The sequence below is a fragment of the Diplodia corticola genome, assembly GCF_001883845.1.
Source record: "Diplodia corticola strain CBS 112549 chromosome Unknown scaffold34, whole genome shotgun sequence".
Classification (NCBI taxonomy): domain Eukaryota; kingdom Fungi; phylum Ascomycota; class Dothideomycetes; order Botryosphaeriales; family Botryosphaeriaceae; genus Diplodia; species Diplodia corticola.
The window spans coordinates 245,683-261,543 of NW_017971513.1; the positions used below are offsets into that span (position 1 = coordinate 245,683).

Sequence of the window (15,861 nt, forward strand, 5' to 3'; positions counted from 1 at the left end):
GTCCGGAATAGTCCTCGGATGTAATGGGCTGCCCCGCAGTTGTTGCCGCGGCTTCGGGACCGCCTGGTGCCGCCTGTGCCTTAAGGTGGATCAACTATCACCACTACGTACAGGTAAAGGTGTCTTCTGTTGGAGTTGTTCACCCAAGATGCTTGAAAGCCATACTCGCAACGCTTCATTTCACTGTTACAAGACTCACGATCTACTGTATCGCTTCAGCCATTTGAGAGAAGATTGCGTGGTTCAGGCTCCGGTTCCGCAGCTCGGCCCGGTTCCCGCAAACATTCACTTCTGTGCTATGCCCCTCTGCATTCACAAATCCAACAAGAGGCTTCTTTGGAGCTTTGTTTGCTTTGGCTTGCGCTTCGTTTCACCCTCGAACCAAGAAAGAGTGCACTGCTGCGAAGACAATCGATTCGTCGTATGGAGGGGCTCTTGACTTGTACCTCCGACCCAGACATCCATCCCTGGCGGGGAGCTGCAGCTAACCCAAACGGTTCGGCTGCAGGCTGTTCACGGGCACCTACCTTCAACAGGGCTGCCACTGCCGTCAGTAGGGCGCTGACTGACAGTCGAGACAAGAAGTGGGGGATGCCACCGTGTGTAACAGCCTATGACGATCAAGCCCTCCGCCTGTCAGCCGATCCTGCACATGAATCTCTGACTGCGCCTCATTTGCTATCTGAGGTCATCCAGGCCGCCATTGGGCAACCACGCCCAGGAGAGGACGTGGAGGCCGGAGGGTCATGGGCTCTTCTAGCTTCCTCCCTTGTCGCCTGAATGGTCGCTTACTTAGCTGTCTGACGATTTTTCGAGACCCTTGTTCTTAGCTGCTGTATGCGGGCGTAGCTCTTGCTGACGAAACCTGACTCCTCTTCGCCAAGCAACCCTCGAGGCATCCTACGGCCTCCGTCACCGAAGGGCAATTCTCGTGGGTACAACCATGCGGCTACAACCGATTGAAGGCTACAGTGGCCGATTACTTGGCCCAGCCTTACACCCAGAGCCCAACGCACTTCCTCCGGTTTATTTTCGTGTGTTTGGGACTGTGAGCCTCCTCCGTTCGATCGACAGCCCGGGACGCGGACCGATGCACGTTGATACCCTTCACCTGTCATGAGTTCGGTCCAGAATCCATCTCTACGGCGAGGGAATTCTGTGCAGAAGAGCTTCCTGGTACATAGGTAGCCAAGGTATTGCCGTGATCCGATATGCAACATGGGAAACCAACGCGGCCCTGCGGCCCTGCAGCCCTGTTTCAACGCATATTAACCATAAGCAACGTCAAAGGCACATGCCTTTGCACACGCCGAACACCGAAGCCGTCTGACGCAATTTGGACTCGAAACTGTGTTTATTCTTCATGCAGCGCACCCACTCTGCTCTGGTCCGGCGAAGCGTCTTGCACATGGCCTGGCACATGCGTACTATTTGGTCGGCGGCTTACGCCACACCCCAGTACAATTCGTGGTTGTGCATGCCACGTACATTCTAGGGAGATCTACATGGACCCTATGCTAATGCGGCTAATATACGGCACAGAGTTTCTGTCTCCCTATCTTTGAACACCCTTGTCGCACCCTTACCGGTGCCACTCTTGAGCATGTTGCTTTTAGCATGATCTGATTCCAACAGATAGCTGCGTCAGATGGCAATGAGCCTTTTCCCCTCAATACAGCATGGAAAATCAGGCCGTCATAAGCGAGTAGCGATGAGCATCAAGGCAGTGCGTTGACATTGTCTTCCTACTTCACTACAGCAAAGGTTAAGCTATAAAACCCGTCCATACTTCGGACCGCCGGCGCAAGCTGTTGAAGCCGAAACCAATAGAGGTCTCATATCAGCCGGAACACGCGCCGGCCTCGTGCGCAATGGTCAACCACCATACCCCGCCGCAGCCGCCGCGGCAGTTTTACCCCTTTAGGAAACTCCTCATCCTAGCGCATAGGGTTCGACATGGAGACCTTGGAATCCTTTGAGACGTTAGGAGACAACTGGTGCAGAGTCAACAACCGCGTCGACTGCACCTCTCACTGAGCCAACTGAACTAAGACATTGTGGACTCACACACCGATCGAGGCACAGTGGCGCTGCGCCCGGACGCCTCATCCCACGCTGGAATGCATTCCTGCCATCTCACCTTACAGATACGTCTCCCCGGGATGTCACCCATGCTGAAGATATGTCTGGTTCCTCGGATCTCATGCATATCGCTGCAGGCAGATCAACGTAGCCACACCTTCCCCGGACAAGTCCCTGATTCTTCAGCCTCTTACCCGTTTAAGCCATGCCGCCGCCTGAGTTGGAAGACATGCTTCCCACTGAGGTCACTGGCGCCGGCCGAGATCCAAGCACTTTTTGTCGTTCGTCTGCAAGAGCTAGACCGCGGAGACAGCCGCAGACAAACCCCCGGCGTGTAGTTCATCAGACACCAGAAAAGAAAACCCACCCATGTAACTCTGCATGCTAGCCTGGCGTCGGAACATTGACGGACTGGCAGCAGGCCAGCCCGCCTGACGCATCAGAGCGTCCAGCGTCCCATCATCCATCGCATCCCACCGCATCCACCACATCCACCGCATCATGCCTACCAGGCCTCGCAGCGCCGTGCTCGATCGTAGCAAGCAAGACAATAAGAGACACCCAGCCATTATATTATCACCGCTCTTTCTTCCCTTGCAAATCGACTTCTGAGCCTCCCATCGCATCCTCTCCCCCAGCCGCCCGCCCGCACCCACCCACCCACCACCACCACAACCATGCACCTCCCCCTCCTCCCCATCTTTCTCCCCCTCCTCCCCCTCCTCCTCCTCCTCCACTCCCCCCACCCCACCAACGCCTGGCTCCCCACCTCCCCCCCGCCGGGCATCACCCTCAGCGGCTTCGCCGCCACATCCAAGATCCGCGGCGTCAACCTCGGCTCGCAGTTCGTCGTCGAGCCGTGGATGGCGGGCGACGAGTGGGCGGCCATGGGGTGTGGAACCACCAAAGCCGAGTTCCAGTGCGTCAAGCAGGCGTATGGGGGGGATGTGGCGAGGGCGAGCGCGGCGTGGAAGAAGCATTGGGCGGGGTGGGTCACGAATGCGGATTTGGATGAGATGGTGGGGGTGGGGTTGAATACTGTTAGGGTGAGTGTGATTGATTGTGTGTGGTGAGGGTGTGTGATGGTGTGCTGTGTGGTGGTGGAGGTGGATTGAGGGGTTTGCTGGTGGTGGGGGAGGGGTAGATATGTGCGGAGTTTGTTGGTCGGTCGTGCTGATGCGAGTCGTTGTAGATACCGGTGGGCTGGTGGATGAAGGAGGATTTGGTGGCGAGTGGCGAGTACTTCCCCAAGGGCGGGTTCGCGTACCTGCAGAGCTTGTGCCAGCATGCTGCGGAGAACGGCATGTATGTCATCATCGGTCAGTGATGCTGCATCCATATGGGGTTACATGATTTGCTAACTGATCACTCAGAGATGCACGGCGCTCCCGGGACACAGAACGCCAACCAGCCGTTTACTGGTAACGTATGATGGCCACGTCCTGATGGGATTGAATAGGGACTTGGTTCTGACACATGCACAGTACTCGGACAAAGCCTACTTCTATCAATCCGACTACCAATCCGGCCGTGCATACGTAAGCACTCCCCTCTCCCCCCCTCAACTCCTCTCTCTTCCTCAAACCCAACGCCGCCAGAAATTCCTCTCCTGGCTCACCACAGCCATCCAATCGCAACCCGCCTACTTCCGCACCGTCGGCGCCATCGGGCTCCTCAACGAGCCCAAGTTCAACAGCCCCAACGACCCCGACATCCGCTGGACGACAGAACACTACTACGGCTCCGCCATCTCCGCCGTGCGAGCCGCCGAAGCCAATCTCGGCATCGCACCGACGTCGCGCTCGGCGCTCAGCATCACCATCATGGACGACCTCTGGCACGACCTGTCGGGCGCGACGGACCCGGCGGCGCACCTGACGGCGGCGCAGAAGACCGGGCTGCTCTTCGACGACCACAACTACGAGACGGTGCCCGTGCGGGGCATGACGCCGGCGCAGGTGGTGGCGTACGCGTGCGGCGACGACCGCCGCACCGGATTGCAGGGCGGCGAGAAGAAGGTCGTCGGCGAGTGGGCCATGAGCCTGGCGCAGACGGGCGCAGGCTTCACGCCCGAGGTGGCGAATCGCGACTTTTGGAGCAGCTACTTCTCGGCGCAGCAGTGGCAGTACGAGCGTACGAGGGGGTGGATTTATTGGAGTTGGAAGGTGCAGAAGGGCGGCGGCGCGGGCGAGGCGCTGCAGTGGAGTTATAAGGGTATGTTTTTTTTCTTCTTTACTCCATTCTGCATACTGGGTGCTGACGGCGGCGGCGTCTTGATATCTAGGGTTGGTGGAGAGCGGGATTGTTAGTAAGAATTTAAATGCACAGCTGGCTGCGCATTCGTGCAATGGGGGTCGGAGGTGAAGGAAAGCTGGGATACTGCTGGAGTGTGCATATATATCCGATATACATATAACGAGAGACGGCTGGCACAATTCACAGACGATCCTTTGACTGATTCTGCAAGATTGCCAGTGGTAGCATTTGGAGGGGCCGCCACCGCGAATGCACGCAAGGCGATCTCAGCCCCCACACACCAACAGTCCAAGCTGGAAGACACAACTGTGATTGGGCACGTTCAGTGTCCTCGGTGAAGCAGCTTCCAAGAACAGCCCGCAGAAATGCCGATCGACACAGCCATTACGCAATGAGAGAATCCTTCAAGCGCCTTGCATGTTTCCATCTGCGGATTCGCTGTCTGGGGCATTATTGATCCGCCCGACTTCGTCGAGTACCAGACACGCAACCTCTATCTTTTAGCTTTGCTGATTCTGGGGAATGATGGCGCAACGAAATTCCCTATTGTTGCCTCTCCTTGTGGTGCTCGTTGTGCTCTTTGTCCACGGGGCAACGGCGGCATCAGAAGCAACAAGCTGCAAACCATCTTTCCACAAGAGTAACGAAACGAAAGAGAGCACTGCTAAGGGCCCAGAGCTGGAGACAGACGGGCGGCAGTCTTTCTTCCATGTGGCAGGCGTGCTTTACAACACCACCCTCAACGAGTACCTGGAGGACCAGCTCAACGGATGGAGAATCATAGCATGGGCCCTCGACTACTGGACATCATGGTACGACGACGAGAGCAGGACCGGCTCCTCTGACCACCTCGGCGAGATGCAAACGGACCTCAACAGCTACGCCAAGCAAGCCTTCCCATGCAACGAGTCGTCGCCAACCTACGGATCCGACTTCATGTCCACAGTCAACAGCACCCTCGGACTGAACGAGACGTCCGAGGCTCCCCAGGATCCGCCGAAAGCCACGTCCGAGTTGAGGCGGTTGCTTGCGGAAAAGCTGCAGGGCGCAAAGGACCGAGCTGCCGTGCTGCGCAACCTCGTGGCCGCTTCGTACATGGGCGTGGGCTTCGGTGGAGCAAAGGCCTGCCGCGCCGCCGTCAACGAGTATCTGGAAAACGCGAGCGAGTGGGACAAAGCCGGCGCCAGTGCCGCGGGCACCCTGCTGACGCTCCTCCCGTCACTGCTCACCCTGGGGAACCTGTACGTTCCCAAGTTCTCCGAAGCCGCCGCCGCCGGCGTCTTTGTTTCTGGGGCCTCGGCCGTGTCGACGCTGGGTCTGCCCGTCAAGTCTGTACGTTCTGCTTCGCTCCGCCTGCCTCGGCGCCGCTCATCCATGCGCAGATTTCCGTCGTCGGGTGGCGGCAGCGGTTCGAGACCAAGTCGTTCACCGGCTACGGAAGAAAGGGCCTGGCCCAGCTTGGCCGCCGCGTGAATGCGCTGTCGAACCAAGCGCGGTATAGGGTGAGGATGGAAGCACTCCAAGCCTGGTACGCCGAGCCGAGCCTGAGCTGGTCCGAAGATCCCCTCGACGGCTACATGGAGCCGGTTCGCTCGCCCGACTGCACGCCCGAGGGGGAAGCGTGTGAGAACATGTTCTGGAAGATCAAGTCTCGGGTGGTCAACGACTGGCCCAACAGGGAGCCCTTCGCCCCGCTGATGGACTCGTCCACCATCCTAGTCAGGTGCACCCTCCACCCCTCTGCCTGAATCCCAACTCGCGCTGATCCTCCCAGCTACTTCGTGACCTTCTTCGGAACCATGCTCTTCAGCACCGCAGGCATCCCGATGCAGCTCGGCTCCTGCAACAGCCGGTACGTCAGCCATCTCCCCCAGCCTCCAGCCTCCACACGCTGCTAACCTCCCCAGCAACTACTCCATCTGGCTCATCTGCGGCACGGCCATCAGCTCCATCGCCAAGCTCTACAGCTTCTCCAAAAGCGGCCACCAAATCCTGAAATTCTACCCCCTCTCCCCCCTCGCCCAATCCACCCTAACCGCCAACCTCTCCCTCCCCCACGACGACGACAGCAGCAACACCACCACCACCACCACCCCCACAACAACCGAAACATCCCTCCCCCCCCTCTCCCGCCCCACCCCCCTCACCCACCTCCTCCTCCCCCTCACCACCCTCCACCGCCTCTTCCTCGCCGCCGCCGCCCGCATCAACCCCCGCCGCCGCCGCCGCTCCAGCCCCAGCCCCAGCCCCAGCCCCCGCTCCACCCCCACCTCCTTCTACTCCACCCTCCCCCTCCTCTTCCGCACCCGCCACCAAACCCCACGCATCCCGCGCCTCCGCCCGCTCACCGTGCTCCTCCGCGCGACGAACAACAACAACAACAGCACCAACAGCAACCCCGCCCACCACACCCTCCCCGGCCTCCTCACCGGCCTCGTCTTCATCGCGCTGACCTTCCTCTTCGGCGCGCAGTGGGGCGGCAACCTCGTCGTCGTCTTCTACACCGTCGTCGCGTTCCTCGTCGTCGTGGCGGCGGCGAGGGGGTTGTGCGTGTGGTTGGTGTGGCGGTTGGGGCGGAAGGCGGGGTTGCATGTCGTCGAGTGCGCTGCTGGGGATGGTGGCGATGGGGACGATGAGGTGGCGGGGGTGGCGAGGGTGTTGGCGAGTATGACGGGGGTGTTGGTGGTGAGTGGGGATGGGGGGAGCTGTTTTTATGGGGGGGCGTTGGTGAGTGGGAGGGGGTGGTGGGAGGGGTGGAGGCGGGAGTATGTGGCGGGGAGGTTTGATGGGGATGGGGATGGCGGGGAGGGGGAAGGGAGTGGTGGTGGTGGTGATGTCGAGCGAGGGGGGCGGTCGCAGTGGCCGTCGTGGTGGGGCGAGCGTGGGAACAAGGCGTCGGCCAAGGTGGCGAGCGAGACGGAGTTGATGGGTATGACCGAGTTGCCGCGGCGGCTGCAGTAGGTGAGATCACTTCTGGAGACCGAGCCAATGGAGACCGCTGTCGATTTTCGCTATTGTCGGATGAAAGGGGAGGGGAGAGGAGAGGAGAAGAGAGGAGAGGAGAGAGTATGGATCTCGAAAGCGAATGCTCCACCATCAAAACGGATGGTCAGTGTGATGAGCATGCTGCACCACTATGCCTCACCACCGGGGCCTTTAAGGCATCAACTCCGCAGTTCTGTGGTCCGTTGGGTGTCCTCATTAGGGAAGGCGAGCGCTTGGTGGAAGTTTGTGGGTTCGATTCTGGATTGGCATTGTACTACGGTTCCTGTGCCAAGCCTGAGTGGGCTCGCATAAGGGGCTGTTGCTGGATGGGAGCCAACCTGAGTTGCTTTTTGCCCATTCTTTTCCCAGCGCCAGCCAGTGTGTGCTCTTCAGTCTTCGTAGATGAATGTTTGCCAGAGGTAGATTCAACACCATAGTCCAATCCAGCCTGGCCCTTTGAACCTTCCCCACTGAATTTCCCATTCCCTTAGACTGCTCATCGCCTAGCTGATGCCCGGCCATGCGCAGTAGCGATAGTGACTAGTCCTGGTGCGGAAGACTCGTCGTCACCATCGGTGTTTGTTTTCCCGAGTGGCTTCGTTGGGCTGCGGCGTGGTCACTGTACAAGTTAAGTGTGGTTGCCAACGCGTAAGCACTCGACCGCCAGATGGCAGCGTTGAAACAACCCGCAGGCCAAGATTGACAGAAAGGCCGCCGGTTGTGGCTGTGGGTGAACAAGGCGAGGCGGAATTGCAGCTCGGCGGCGACGAAGCTGGGTGTCGTCATCGGGGCTGCGTCGCGACGATCGTGAGCACGACACCGCTTCTAGCTGAGAAACGCACGAAAAGCCAGCCTCTTTTCCATACTCTCACGCACGCCTACCTGGACATGGGCGTTGGTGACCGCCTATCGTGGCCGGGAGGTGCGTCATCAATGATGGTTCATTCACTCACCACCATCAAACGCCCCCAAAACAACACGTGATACCTCTCCGCCAACCGGGTAGAGTAGACACCCGCTTCAAATCGACCTTGTTTATGCTCCCGGGCGCTTGTACGGGGATTGGTCTTCACGTGGTGGCTACTTATCAGCCCTCGGGGCTCGGCATGTGGCCGTCGACGGTCGGGGGAGGTGAAGGCTCCCACACCGCTACGGCCATTCGCCAGGCAACAACGCTTGCTCGCCTCGTGGAACACGGTTCGAACATCCGAGACGCGGCCTACGTGTAAGTCTCGGCTCCGTGCTGACCAGGTGCGGTTACTTCGCTGCCACTTGTGCCAATAGGACCTCTTTCCGCTATGCAAGTGCCGGCATGTTCTAGTGGGTGAGACGGTTGCTAAGAAACAGAAGCGGTCGACGTACTGTGAGGGGTAAGGGATAGCAACGTGAGACATGCGGCTCGAGGTGGAAACATTGTGCAAGCTGTGAGGTCGGTGGCTGGCCACTGTGGGGTAGGAAGTTCGACTGAGTACGGAAGTGCTATTTCTGACGATTGTAGTATCACCTGCTGGACGTAAATAGCCCTAGTTGTAGCGTGGGCGAGGCTGGTTGACAGGGAGAATGAGAGACATCTGCAGCATGTAACGAGACCTCTCTGCACACCGCCTCGCAGCTGATGGCAACTTTGTGCGATGACCAAGCAATGCAATCGCGATTGATGGCGGAAGGACAGGCGTAGAACTTCATCTTGGCGCGCCAGTTGTCTTCGCTGCCTGAAGTTCTGTGGCTCCAGTCAGGCGTGAAATCAGGCATTGTCCAGCTCGTCATCCATCTTGATGACTCGTTCCTGACAAAGTGCGGAAGCGAGAAGGGTTATGACGCGCATTAATGGCTCACCATGGTCAAGGCGCGTCCGAACAAGCTGCGCTGGCGGTGTATTGTCTTGTGCTCTAATCGTGATTCTTACACGAGGGCTGTTAGTTTTGGCCAATGGAGCTGAACTCACGAATTGAATGTTGCCCGCCTGAAAGGCTAGCAAGCTTGGCCAGCTCTGCAGTCTGTATAGTCATCCGTATAGGCCTTGCAGCCTCATCGTATAGTCGATCGTGGCTTGTGGCGACAAATGAGAGTCGACCAAGCTCAGAATCGCAAAGGGCACGCGTAGTCGGCCTAACCTCCGTGCGTGCCTCGATTCGCTCGGCGCGGATGCTTACAGCTCGGTGATGTCGTTCTCCGAGGGCAGATGGGTGAGTGATAGAATCAGTCAAGCTTCTGGAGGCTCTGCTGCGGACCTAAGGGTGCGCAATGACCACATAAGCGCCAAGGGAAAGCACATGAGACTAGATGACTGGGGAGTGCGGATGTAGCAAAATTTCCGTGCCTTTTGGTTATGGCTAACAGGCTCGGCCGCGTCTGCTGTCGCGGTTGGCTGGTGTCCAGCGAGTAGGGACGGAAAAGAAGCCCATTGACTGCGGATAGGACAAAGGCGTGATGCGAGTGACGGCACTAACGCATGCACCAGAGAAGCTGAGATTGGGAATTGTTGCCTGGGGGCGTGTGGGTCTGCCGTGTAACCGGAACGTTTAGAAAGCTTCGAAAAGGGTATGCGTACGCGCTCCCCCTAGAGAGCTACGATGGACGAATTGTACGAAAGATGGGTACCAAAGCATGATAAGGCGAATCCGCTCGTCCATGGGTCGATCGCAGGCGGCCGTGTGCCGGCGCCTCGCTGGTTGCTGCTGACAAGGGCGGTCTGGGGATCCCGACGTTGCAGCCCGACCGGTTGAGCCTCCACCATGGGACTCAAGACGGACAGAGTATGCTGGAGGTAAGAACACCGACCATCCGAGAGTGATTGCAGGAGCCGAGATTGGTGGCGGCAGGCGATCGCGGCACAGAAGCTCCTGCCAGGCTCGACTTCCAGCAAAATTACCTCAGGCGAACATGTGGCGGATGTGATGGCTGTGACTGAACGCATGGCAAGACGCTTAGATGGTCGTGGTGGAGGTGAAGTCTGCCTCCTTGGGGGCCAAAAGATACCCCGAAACGGCAGGCGGGAAGGAGGAGGGAGCGCCCACTGTCGCAGCCTCGTGACCCTGAAAGCACCGGCACTCACACCGGGATTTACTGCAGGGTATGGCGCAGGGCTGATCGTGCGCCTTGCCACGCGCCTCTCCGGCGTTACGGGCGCGTCGTTGTGGCGTTGATAGCCTGCGGGGATCCAGCCTATAGGCGTATTTGTGACCCCCATGCGGCTCAAGCCTTCGCTCTTGGCGAGAGACAGAGAAAATTGTGCAACGAACTCAGCCTCCAAGACTATCAAGCCATACAATTGATGGACCGAGGGAGCACGTCGTCCCTCGAACCCCGGAGCAGAATGGTGCTGTAGCGCCTTCTCAGCCGAATCGGAACGTCAATCGGCTGTACACAGGCTGTCAACAAAGAGGTGGACGAGACGCGGGTCAGCAACTCCTTTCCAGTACGGGACAGCATACACAGATGGTGTCGATCAGTGACTTGCTGCGCAACGTGCCCCGCAACACGGCCGTACACCAGTAGTACCCATGCAGATGGCGTAAAGCCATCTGAGCGGCTTCGGGTAGAGTTTCCCATGGACAATCCAGAAACCGATTGAAGGGCAGGAGCGAAAGCGGCCAGACCAAGAACGGAGCATAGCCCGTGGGGTTACTCGCGGCTGGAACGCCTGTATTCTGCGCCTTTGCCGTCAGATGCGAAGGTACGTCTAGCATCCTCCACCGTCATTGCCACGAGCATCGCGGAAAACGGAAGGGATGCCTAATTCTCGAATGGTACGAGTTTTGGTCTCTGCCTGATGCTAGGCCCTCGGACATACGAGCGGTGTATAACGGCTTGAACCTGGAGGACCCTTGAGAAGCTACCATCTTCGACACCATGTCTTTACCGCCATCTCTCCGGAGGCGCCGGCTGACAGCTATCTCGGTGTACCCGATGACGGTGGTTCGACATTGCGTATAGTCGAGGCTTCGGTGTGGAACGGGCGAGCTTGCGGTCATCGTGGGCGCGGGAGGCCTGGCTGCACCAGCGAGTATATGAAGACCATTTCTGAAGCTCTAGGTGAGTAACCAGCAGACTCAAGATCCCCTCGAAGAACAAAAGGTAAGCATCAAAGTGTTGGAGTCTGAGTGCTGCCTGAGAACTGACTTGGAAAGCGTACGATTGCCAAATATTTACGAATCGAGCATAGCGACTGAGCCTGCACGCACACAACAAACACGGCGCCAAGGTGAGCAACAATCGAGGAGTATTCAGGAGAAGATCCGGAACTTTGCTCACCTGCTTTTGTAGCCCTGTCTTCATTCAACTCTGCCCGAATCTCCAGTCTTATACCGAGTACCAACCATGCCCAGCTCGCAGTGGTACTGTTGCTCCTGTGGAGACGGCCCCATGGTGGTCGCGCCCGCCTGCGTCAACTGTGGCCATGCAAAGTGCGGCAGTTGCACGCAGTGATAACAATCACCGCTTCCTATCTCCGTTCTAAACAAGTTACGAACATGTAGAGCGGAGCACGTGCTATGGGTGCAGGAAAGATGTGACGCAAGATCAAAAGGGATAGAGCAATCTAGGGAGTTGGCTAGGGCTTAGCCGGACACTCATTTTTTTTTTCTCTGCTTTGAACAATCCAAAACTTTCCCGGGAAGCACTCTCGCATTGAAATATCAACAGTAAAAGACATGATGCTTCGCTGAGACGCACACTTACGGCATGCAAAGGCCATTCTCGGCCACCAATTAGCCCATTCCAAACGCCGGAGCCACCGTCCCCTCTACCAGTACACGCCCTCCTTGTTCTTCTCCTTCCCCTTCTCGGTGGCAGTGTCGGCCTCCTTCTTAGCCTTCAGAGCGGGGAACTGGAATTTCTTGCTCTTGCCACCTACGATTTCCTTCCATGCACCGCCGTACTTGGCAACCGGTGGCCAGTCGGCCCATGTCAGGAGGCCGACCCAAGGCTGGATGTTCCACCCAAGCTCGAGCTGTACGTCGGTCCTATTGGCCAGCTGTCCACTTATGTCGGTGATCTGGTACTTGGGCCGCTGCTTCTGGAGATGGAACTCGCCAGGCGGGTAGGCAGACACGGCCTTCGACTTCGCGCGCTTGGCCTTGGGGTCCGGGTGAATGTAGTGGTTTTCATGCCATGGTGCAGAGGGCGAGGCGAGAATAGAATCCCAAATGATGGCTTGCGAAGGAGGCTCGGAAGGATCGGTAGACGGGTAGGTGGCGGTAATGTAGGCAAACACTTGCTTGGTGTTCCAGTTGAAGAGCGACGTCAGATCTTGGGCCAATGTCAGCTTGGAGACAGTCAACGCTTGCGAATGCTGGACAGGCACTTACCCGCATCGAGGTCGAATCTGATGTGCGCGTACTCCTCCCTCTTGGGGCTATAGTAATGCGGACGGCCGCGGACACTAGAGAGAAACACGGATAAGCGGGGCGGGTCAAGGGTGGAAGGACGAGTAGCCGTACACCTGAACGTTCTGTAGCTCGAGGGTGCCCGAGGGAGTCTGCGGGGCGACGAAGGATGAGAGCGCAATGACGGCAGCGACAAAGGCGGCTACGGTGGTGAAGTATCCGAAGACATTCTGCGCGCGGACGAGCGTAGAATGCATGGTGGCGGCCGGCGCGGGTGGGTGTTGGATATGATGATGTTATGCCTGTGCTGGCGACGCGGACGCGCTCCCAGCGAGCGCGAGCGAGAACACGTTTCGGGAAGCCGCGGCCACCATTTCGCTGCTGCCCGCCCTTTGACCTCCCCCCCAACCCCACCCGTGCATCATCCCTCACGCGGACACCTTGCAGTCTTCTTGGCCGTAGTCACACCTGTCACCGGCAGCCGCTCGACATGGCGAAACCAAAGGACTCAGCAAAGGCTGCCAGGGTCAAGAAACCATACCACATCAAGAAGGCCGACCTGCATCTCGACGAATACATCGAGGAACAGAACTCCAAAAACCCCTCGCTGCTCCTCCAACGAGCTGTGGCCCATCTCAGGAACTCGGTCCAGTTCAAGCTCTACCTTGTCTTGCAGCTCGTCGCCGTCGCCGTCGGGTACGGCCAAGCCATGCTTATCGTGGGCCTGCTGTGGGCAATGATCACCAACACAGGCAAGCGGAGAGAGGGAGAATTGAGCGCGTATTCACTGTTCAACAAGGATGTCCAAGCGTGAGTTTGCTGCTGCCCCAGCCCTTGGCCGGCCCCGGTCGGACTTAATTTTAAATGCCGATTCCGAGACTGAAGCATTGCAGCATCGAAGGCAGCACAGACATGGACGCTCTGGAAAGAGAGCTACGTACTCGAGCCGTGTGACGCTCCAATAGTCGGACTTACGGATTTATGTATCGGCACCGTATGCTGCTCTCAGCCCAATGCTTCCTCCGTGCTACCATCGCCCCAGTGAGGGGTCCCGAGGCGTCTGGCGGCATCCCCTTTACCGCAACTGTCTGAGCTGCTGTTGATCACAAATGCCCGAAACACCACTGCTGCTGCGCAATATCATGCTGGTGGATGCCACTCGCGCCTACACCGAGAACCAGAACCGGAACGTGCGCCAATCAGCATCGAGCTGTCCAGTAGCTTTGCATGCTGAGAAAAGGCACAGCACGCGTTGGCATGGCATGGTGCGGGGTCCCTGGAGGGGCTACTGTGGGGTGGATGACGGAGCTGACGATCGCTCCACATGGCAACCCCGCCTCAGCTCCGGCTCCCAACTGCCGCGACGCTCGCGGCGACTCCGGACCAAGACGCTGGCCAGGAGCTTACGGCAGAATGGGATCATAGGAATGCTATTTCTATCTCCGCAGACAATATTTGAAGCCCAGCTGTCGCCGTCTTCCTCGCCTCTTCCAGACCAACAACAATCAATCATTCAATTCTCCAAACCCGGAACCCCACAGGTGACACTTCTTACACCCCAGGACCGTTTCCATCACTGCACCTGAGGCGTTATGGCCAAATCCGGGCGAAAGATTCAGCTGGTCCGCATCGCACACGTCTACTATCGGCACAAAGACTGGGAGAAAGCACACGATTTCTTGAAGGACTTCGGCTTCGAGGAATGCAAGAGGACCGACGACAAGATTTACTATCGCGGCTATGGCCGCGAACCCTTTGTCTACTGCTTGGTCAAAAGCGACAGAGATGAATTCGGTGGAGCCGCTTTTGTGGTCGAGTCTGAGGATGACTTGAACCACGCTTCCCAAGCACTGCCGGATGCTACCGGGCCGTACGAGTTGAAGGACGCTCCCGGCGGCGGGAAATGTGTCACGTTCAAGGAGCCTGTCGACGGGTTCGAGATGCATTTGGTCCACGGCCAAGCCCCTGCGCCCGATGAAAAAGTCCTGCCAGAGCTCGCCTTCAACTATCCCACCCAGAAGCACAGGCCCGAGGGCAAGTTCCAGCGCTTCGAACAGAAGCCGGCCCCTGTCCACAAACTTGGCCATTTCGGACTCTGTGTCACAGACTTCAACAAGGCTTACAGCTTCTACCACGAACACTTCAACTTCATCGACAGCGAGCAAAACACCAACGACAAGGGAGAGAACGTGACTGTCTTCATGCGACTTGACCGCGGCAAGGACCCCGTTGACCACCACACCTTCTTCTTCTTCTCCGGACCGAGGGCTCCGCATGTCCACCATTCATCATTTGAGACTCATGACTTCGACACCCAAGTCCTCGGTCACGATTGGCTGCGGCACAAGGGCTACGAGAACTGTTGGGGTGTTGGACGCCACATCATGGGCAGTCAAATTTTCGACTATTGGTAAGCATTGCACGAGTCCTATCCTGTATATGTTCTAACCGCCGTTGCAGGTTTGACCCGTCAAAGTTCATTCTGGAACATTACGTGGACGGGGATCTGCTCGACAACGAACATCCAACAAATGTCACCCCAGCTTCTCCGGACAGCCTACACGTGTGGGGTAAGCATGAATCTCCAAATTATTGTGCCGAAATACCATTGGGTGAGCTGACACTTGCATCTAATTCAGGCCCTGACTTGCCACCCACGTTCCTGACTTAAATGCACGCCATGATTCTGATGTCGCTTCTAATTTCTCATAAAACGCCAATATGTCCCAGCAAGTGAAATTTCTTTTCGACTGTAGCGGAACTACGGGGGTCTCGTGCTGAATATTCACTTAGAGCTAAGTTGTTGTCCCATGACCGATTTAGCCCAATATAATTATCAATATATCTTCGTCACACTTGGGTTGCTTTTGGTTTTTGCCGTTGTGGTCTGCAAGAGCAGATAAATGACAGGATGAGCCGAGGATCTCAGCTGCACTCGATAAGGTCACAATTCTAGAAAGGTGATGCTGCAGCATGTACTAGGATTCTATTCAACCAAAATGTTGCCGAGGACGCCCCCGGTCTGTGCCAAGGAGCGAAGTTCAATATGCCTCAGCCTTGGGTTACTGCGGAGGCCTCGTGAAACATTTCTGTAACCCCTCTGCTCCTTCTTCGTGGGTAAGGGGGGGTTTCTTCGAATCGAACCTTTTCACAATTCTATGTCGTAATACCATGCACCTCGTAGATGCGTTCCTCGGCAGCCGAACCTATG

General features: G+C 57.5%; 4 protein-coding genes across 4 annotated transcripts; 3 read left to right on the forward strand and 1 right to left on the reverse strand.

Moving 5' to 3' along the window:
• Window positions 1-2,759: 2,759 nt before the first annotated feature.
• On the forward strand, window positions 2,760-7,299 carry BKCO1_3400087 (glucan endo-beta-glucosidase b; the record flags this gene model as incomplete). The annotated part of the gene is made up of 9 exons (XM_020274709.1): window positions 2,760-3,128; window positions 3,275-3,401; window positions 3,456-3,508; window positions 3,567-3,620; window positions 3,681-4,296; window positions 5,015-5,670; window positions 5,721-6,061; window positions 6,113-6,190; window positions 6,246-7,299. The coding sequence occupies 9 exons, from the start codon at window positions 2,760-2,762 to the stop codon at window positions 7,297-7,299; spliced, it is 3,348 nt and encodes a 1,115-aa protein (XP_020129318.1).
• A 4,768-nt stretch (window positions 7,300-12,067) lies between these two features.
• BKCO1_3400088 (signal peptidase subunit) lies at window positions 12,068-12,907 on the reverse strand (the record flags this gene model as incomplete). The annotated part of the gene is made up of 3 exons (XM_020274710.1): window positions 12,068-12,573; window positions 12,633-12,706; window positions 12,765-12,907. The coding sequence occupies 3 exons, from the start codon at window positions 12,905-12,907 to the stop codon at window positions 12,068-12,070; spliced, it is 723 nt and encodes a 240-aa protein (XP_020129313.1).
• A 233-nt stretch (window positions 12,908-13,140) lies between these two features.
• Window positions 13,141-13,464, forward strand: BKCO1_3400089 (aminotransferase class iv; the record flags this gene model as incomplete). The annotated part of the gene is made up of 1 exon (XM_020274711.1): window positions 13,141-13,464. The coding sequence occupies one exon, from the start codon at window positions 13,141-13,143 to the stop codon at window positions 13,462-13,464; it is 324 nt and encodes a 107-aa protein (XP_020129314.1).
• Window positions 13,465-14,242: 778 nt separating this feature from the next.
• Window positions 14,243-15,321, forward strand: BKCO1_3400090 (glyoxalase family protein; the record flags this gene model as incomplete). Its single annotated transcript, XM_020274713.1, has 3 exons — window positions 14,243-15,060; window positions 15,111-15,220; window positions 15,290-15,321. 3 exons carry the CDS (start codon window positions 14,243-14,245, stop codon window positions 15,319-15,321), a joined length of 960 nt encoding a protein of 319 aa, XP_020129259.1.
• Between the last annotated feature and the right edge of the window lie 540 nt (window positions 15,322-15,861).